This window comes from Cervus elaphus, chromosome 20 (genome assembly GCF_910594005.1).
Source record: "Cervus elaphus chromosome 20, mCerEla1.1, whole genome shotgun sequence".
Lineage (NCBI taxonomy): Eukaryota > Metazoa > Chordata > Mammalia > Artiodactyla > Cervidae > Cervus > Cervus elaphus.
The window spans coordinates 116183349-116190009 of record NC_057834.1 but is presented as its reverse complement, the minus strand read 5'-3'; the positions used below and the strand labels follow the sequence as shown (position 1 = coordinate 116190009).

General features: G+C 59.1%; 1 protein-coding gene across 1 annotated transcript; it reads right to left on the bottom strand.

The window, feature by feature from the left end:
- Window positions 1–289: 289 nt before the first annotated feature.
- Window positions 290–5707, bottom strand: DMRTA2 (DMRT like family A2). Its single transcript, XM_043878871.1, has 3 exons — window positions 5284–5707; window positions 3179–3742; window positions 290–1845 (listed from the first exon to the last, which is right to left on the bottom strand). Exons 2-3 carry the CDS (start codon window positions 3732–3734, stop codon window positions 794–796), a joined length of 1608 nt encoding a protein of 535 aa, XP_043734806.1. The 5' UTR covers window positions 3735–3742; window positions 5284–5707; the 3' UTR covers window positions 290–793.
- Between the last annotated feature and the right edge of the window lie 954 nt (window positions 5708–6661).

The following is a 6661-nucleotide window of genomic DNA, read 5'->3' as shown; positions in this document are numbered from 1 at the left end:
GTCTAATTTTTTCCGTTTTGTCCTTTTTTTTTTTTTTTGCTTGTTTTTGAATATTTTTCACGTTAATACCGAGGTCACCTACAGATTACAATTAATAACTTAGAATTCCATTTTATAACATTATACACTGGCTTGTATATATATGTATAGTTTATATATAGATTTATACATATATAAAAACTCACACTGCACCAAGGAAACCCATGCTTATCGGCATAAGCAACAAAGAGAGCGACAAATACCGCAACGAGGAAAGTGCACCTTAGAATTTGTTTCCTTTTTTTTTTTACAATTGATATCGATATATATGTGTGTCCCAAAGACTCGACTCAGTGCCAAGAGATTTATACATCCTAAATTTATATTTGTTAGAGAGAATATTTAAACTTTTTTAAGGAAAGGGGAGACACATAAGACAGACCTATCCTGCCATCCATTTGCGAGCGTGGGCAGGTGGGACGAGCACAGAGACAGGAGAGGCAGGAGCTGGCGCGGCGGCTGCAGCCTCTGAATTCGCAAGAATTCCTGGCCTTTCGAAGGGCTGGGGAGCCTTGATGAGGGGATCGGGGTCGAGGATCTGGGCGGCGCATCCCCTCCGAGAATATCTGCACCCGAAGCTGCTCCTCTCTGCTCGGCTCTCCCCACCCACTGTCCAAAACAAAACTGAAAACCACCATGGAGCGAGAGGACCCTAGCCGGGGCGCAGAGCGCGCACCAGGCGAGGACTGGCCGGCGGCCCGCGGGGACCGGGCTGGTCCCTGTTTGGGGGCCAACAGGCTCGGGGCCGCTCGCCCTACTGCTTCTCCGGGGCTCCGTTGACCATGGGCCCGTACAGGCCGCCGCCGTAGGTTGGCTCCTTGTGCACGGCAGCGGCGGCGGCCGAGCGGTCGCGCATGAGATCGCTGAAGGCGTAGTCCATGGGCGGGCGGAAGCCGAGGGTGGGCACCAGGCCAGCGGTGGAGTAGGGAGCCATGAAGGCCAGGCCGCGGCTGTGCGCCGCCGCCGCCGAGTAGGCCAGGCGCAGGGGGCTGAGGCCGAGCGGCGCGCCCAGCGGGTAGGCGCCGGCCTCGGCGCCGAAGTGACTGGCGTTGGGCTGCAATGGCGAGAAGGCCGAGCGGCTGCTCAGCGAGCCCAGAGCCCCGGGCGCCATGGCGCCGGCCAGCAAAGGTCTGTGGTGCGGAGGTGCGGCGGGGCCCGCCTGCAGCGGCGCGGGGAGCCCCGGGCCCCCGGCAGCCGCGGCGTCCACGCGGCCTGGCCACGCGTCGTCCGCGGCGCCTACCGCCCCAACTGCGGCCTTGTCTGGGGGCACGGTGGGGCCGAGGCCGGCCGCCAGGCCCCCGCGGTGGTGGTTGAGCACCTGCTCGATGGCCTGCACCACGTCGCCGCCGCAGCCCTGCAACACCAGCTCCAGGACGCCCCGCCTGTGGCCCGGGAAGACGCGCGTCAAGATGTCCAGCGGCGTCCGCTGCCGTGGACCCGGGCCCCCGCCCAGCCCTGGCGCGGGCGAGGCCTCCGCCTCTTCTTTGTCGGCCTCGGAACCGGATTCTGAACCCAAAGGGCTGGCGGATCCCGGGCTGTCCTCCTCGCCGCCACCTCCGGGGCCAGCACTGCCTGGGCAGCTGCCACCTGCCTCTTTGGAGGCCCGGGCCAGGGGTGACCCCGAAAAGGACTCGCCGTCGCCGTTCTCCGAGCCCGAGCCCGGCTGCACCTCTGGGGACGATGTCCCAGGACCCGAGTCCGCGCCGTCGGGTGATAAGGGCTTTCCCGGCTGCTGCGGCGGGCTGCCTGGGCGGCCTGCCTGAAGCAGCGTCTTGGGGAACAAGTCAAACTTCTGTAACTTGGCCTCTAGGAGGGGAGAAAGGGGTATGTAAGGAGGGGTTAGCACGGAAATGACCGCACCCTGTGGCACCTGAGCCCTTCGGATCCCAGCTTCCTTTCCCTCTGAGCCCCACGATCCTCATTCACTGGGCTCCAAAGCCCGTCTTTTTGCTCCAGCATTCCTTCCTCTCTGAACTCCTAGAGCCCTAGCTCTCTTTCCAGGCTGTTAGAGCACACTCTTTCTGTACCCAGACCCCAACCACTATGCCCTGTAAACTCAATGTCCAGGGACCCTCTTCCTACGACTGTGCCTAACATCTTCACTCTTGCTAGTCTTGCTCTGCTCTGGAGAAGTGGCCTGACCCAAAGTTCAAAAAGCAGCCAACACATGTCGCACCTGTACCACCACGCTGTATAGAAGGCCTCACTCTATCCCTGTGATTCCAAGAGCCAACCCAGCCCCGGGTGTTCTCTGGCCCTGGGCAGCACAGCCTGTAAGGGAAGGTACCTTGGGCGTTCATAAGATCCCAAACCTCTCTACAGGCAAAAGTAGAGCCTCTGTTTCTAATCCATCCTCTCCAAAATCAAGAGCTAAGAAGTTCTTCCCTCCCAAACTGGAAGCTAAGATCCCCACTGGCCTAATTTCCAGCCCTACCAAAACAGCCTAAGGAGTCTCAAAAAGAGTAGGGCTGGACAGGAGATAGAGGGGAAAAGGAAACGGGATTGAGAGAAGGGAGAGAGCGCATACTCTGAGAAAAGGGAGCCGAGTGGGGAAAGAAGCTGGAAAAAAGGAGCAGGGCGGTTGATCAGGGAACACTGGGAACAGAAGAAAAGGAATCTCGCCCGGGGGACTGAGGGGTGGAAAAGGAATTCGGTGTCTTCAATACCTAGAATAAACGAAGCGGGGCGGGGGAGGAGATTTGGAGACGGTGGGATTTCTGAAGAGAGTTGGGAAGGAGCGGGGCGAGGGCGGGGGTGGGGGGATTGGGGGTGGGGTGGGTAATCTGCGGCGTGTGGAGAAGCGCAATAAGAAGGAAAAGGTAAGACGCGTGGGTTTTCGCGCTCGGGAGATGACCCAGTGAACTAACCAAGGAAGCTGGGACATCCCTGCGTTTGGGTAGAGGCGTTAAGATTAAAAGCTTTACTTGGGGCCTGGGGTGGGAGAAAGGAATAAAGTCCAAACGCTTCAGAAAGGGGAGAAAGGAGAGTTTTGTGTGTTTGTGCCCCAAATTAGGAGCTGGGTGCGCGGCCAACTCCAGCAGTTGAGGCATTTGGAGAACGGGATTCTACTCTTTCAGTACCTAGATTAAGTCCCTAAGGCCTCGCATCCCTTGACCCGTCCCTGCTCCCTTCTCCTCACCTGAGCTCCCCGCGCCCGCGGCGCCGCCCCCGGCCCCGGCGGGCGCTCCAGCTCCCGGCCCCCCGCCGTCGGCTGCGCACACAGAGCCAAAGACCTCGTAGGCCGGTCGCGGCGGGATTATGCCATTGGCGGCGGCCAGCGCCAGGCCCTCGGCGGTGCCGTAGAGCAGCTGTAACTCGCGCGCCTCGTTCTCTTCCTGCGCCTGCTGCCTGCGCAGCGCCACCTGCGCCGCCATGACGCGCTGGCGCTCTGCGATGAGCGTGCACTTGGCGCACAGGCAGTCCTTCCAGCGGCAGTAGCGCTTGTGGCCCTTGAGCGCAGACACCACGCCGTGGTTGCGGCAGCGCGCGCACTTGGGCGTCCGCGGGTACTTCTCCGTAGCCCGCAACAGCAGCGGCGGCGCCCGTAGCAAGCCGCCCGCCACGCTCACCGGTAGCGAAGCGGCCGCCGCCGCCGCCGCTGCCACCGACGCCACCGAAGCCACGGGCGGCCCCGTCGCTGTCGCCGCCGCCGTCGCCGCGCCGGGTACGCTGGGCAGCTCAGAGCGCAGCTCCATGGCAGGACCTGGCGTGGAAGACCATGGGAAGAGAGGAGAAACTTGCGGTGAGGAGCGCATGGTGCATTAAGCTAAAGCGCACCCTTGAGGAATCCAGGTTTAGAGAGGGGCATTTCGGCAGCGGACAGTTTGGCTAGCAGTTACCAAATTGCTGGGAGGAGTTGCTTTGGCGCCTCCTTGTAAATGCCCAGCTCCTTCACCCCACTCCCTTCAGAGTTCTTCTTATAACTCATTTATGCACTGTGTGTAGATTTCATTTGAATCAGTGGTTCCGCTGGGGAAAAAAGTTTTAAAGTCACTGGTTCAGATGAGTGTAACGTGGGTTCTTTTTTAAAAAATACCCCAAACTTTAGCATAATTGAGGTTAGTCGGGTAGAGAAGAATGTTTGTTTGATGGGACTCGGATTAGAGAGAAAAATTTGACCCAACAATTAGACTGATGCCAAGACCAACCAAAGCAGGAAAATCCGGAGCGAAACATTCGGTTTTGTAGAAGGGTGACGAGGAGGGAGGTACTAAACCATGGAGATCAGCTGGTGGGGCTGGAACAGTTTTCGCTGGTGAGGGGTGAATGAGAGAGAGGAAAAAAATCAAGAATAGAAAGAAAAAAAAAAAAAAGCTCTAGGAAGTGGAATGAAGGCGAGGAAATAAACTCAGGGGCAAAGTTAGGCCCAGGGGCCCGTGGGAATGTGGAGGCTCCAAATTCCAAGGTACGAGCCTCCGGAGAGTAAGAGAAAAATGGTTGTGAAGCTGAGTTTAGGAGGCCTGGGGATGAGGCTTAAAGAGAAAATTCAGAGCAAGAAACTTCTTTTCAATAGGCAAACCCACCCCGAAGATTACCATGAGAAGCGAGAGAAACAGCGAGAAACAGGTGATATTGGGGTCTGGGACCGAGGGTCCACGCGGGAGAGAGGTGTGTGCGTGAAAAAAAGAACCCTCAGGCATAGGCTGGGCTGGGGATCGAGTAAAAACAAGTTTTTAGCCTTGTAGTCCGGAGAAGTCGGGGAAGAAAAAGTATCTTGCAGAAATCAGGCATTGCAGAAGTGAGAGCCTTTTCGCCGAGCCACTCACCCAGCCTTCCCCTCCCCTCCTGGTTTAAGGATCCAGTCGTCAGACACGCCCTCCCCATCCTGGGGCCCCGCGGGACCCCGCTCGGGAGCAGATTTCCCAAGTTCTGGTCTCGGAGTTGGGTTCGTGGGACTTGAACGGCCCAAGTTGGCAGGACCGAGGCTTTGGGAGTCGCCTCTGGAACTGGGTCTCGGAGAACACAGGAGTCCCCCCTGCGCCTTGGCCTCTGAAGGCCCACGAAGGCCCAACTCTAGGCTTCCGCCGCGGCCTCCTCTGGGTCCCGGGATCCCGGCCCGAGCCCAGGACCGGATCATGGTGTCTCCGCCCAAGAATTCTGGACCCCGTTCCAGTGAGCGTTGCCTCTTCCCTCAGGCCCCTCGAGCCGCGCAGTCCCTAAAGCCAGAGTGGCCCGGGTTTCGTCAACAGGGGCGGAAGGCCGGGCCGCGTACCCCCGCCCTCCCTGAGGCCCTCAACTACCTGCCTTGGGCTCGGGGATCCTCCTCCGCGGGCGCTGCGCGCCTTCCAGCTCCGCCCGCGACGCTGGCGCTCTCAGCCTCTTCCCTTTGCCCCCGGCCCCTGATCTGACCACGTCACCCTCCTTCAGTCACCATGTCCGAACTTCCGGACCCCCTCTGAACGCCGCGCAGTCCAACCCTTCCGTCGGAAATCGCAGCCGGGGGACCGTTTAGGGATCGACTGGCTGGAACCCGCGACCCGGCCCTCGCCGCGTCCCTTCGCGGAGCGCGCCGGACGCTGCGCACAGCCGGGCCGCAGTTGCCCGGCGCTGCCAGACTCTCAATGAGCCGCTCGCCCGCTCTATTGTTGCTCCTTAGGGCTCCATTAGACAGAATTGGACAACAATGTGGCGCCTGCCATTGGCCAGGGGAGGCAGACGGCGCTCTGATTGGCCGGGCCCGCGTCCGGGGAGCCCCGCATTCTACAGTGTCCGAAAGATTCGAAACTCCAAAAGCTTCTCTGAGCGCCTCGGGGAGGGGAGGGGAGGGGGCGCGCCAGGGAAGGAGTGGAAAAAAGTGGGCAAGGAGGAGCGTTGAAAATACCGTGACAAGTAGTTTCCGTGTGCCCGAGAGTGTGTGAATTGCGCCTAATTACCGTGTCCGGTGCGCCTCTACGTAGACGTGTGTAACCCTTCGGTTTCTGGGCCGCGGGCTCCGCTGCGCCGCTCTCACTGGCTAGGGGCGCTTGGCAAGGCCGACATTCCCAAGTAGCCCTGGCGGCCGGGGGCGGGATGGGGGCAGGTGACAATTCAATTACCGCGGCCGGGGTGGGGGTGGAACGGGAGCACGGGGGTGGAGAAGGGAGGGTGCTCAAGGCATAAATGCCAGGAAGATTTTTCCTGCCTTTATCCCTCTCTGTTTCGGCTTGCTCCAGAGTCCGACGCGTTTGGGGTAGCTGAGACAATTTTTTTCCCCCTTTGCCGCCTTTAAAACGCAGGTCCTTTATTTTAAAAGTCCTGATACGATAGGCATCACGGAGGGTAAGTGTGGCTTGACGATTTTCGTTTTTAGAAAGGAGCCGGGAGAGGAGAAATGAAATTGCCCTTCCTGTCGGCGCCCGCCCGGGCAGTGCGCTTTGCGCCTTTCCCCTCCCAGCCCCCCTACTCCGTCCTTCTGCCCATCTTGCGCTTTCTTTTCCTCACTTTTGCAGCATCCAGGTACCTTTTCCGTGGTGGTGGGATTATTTTCGTCGTTGTTTTAAGTTAGCAGTTTGATTTTCTTTTTTAAACGAAAGTAAAAAGTGGCCTCTCCGACTTCCCAGATCCCCTTGGACGCAGGACGCACATCAGTCTGTCTGTCCTTCCGGTCCGGAGACAAGGTCGCCGCGGGCCCCCAAGAGTAGTT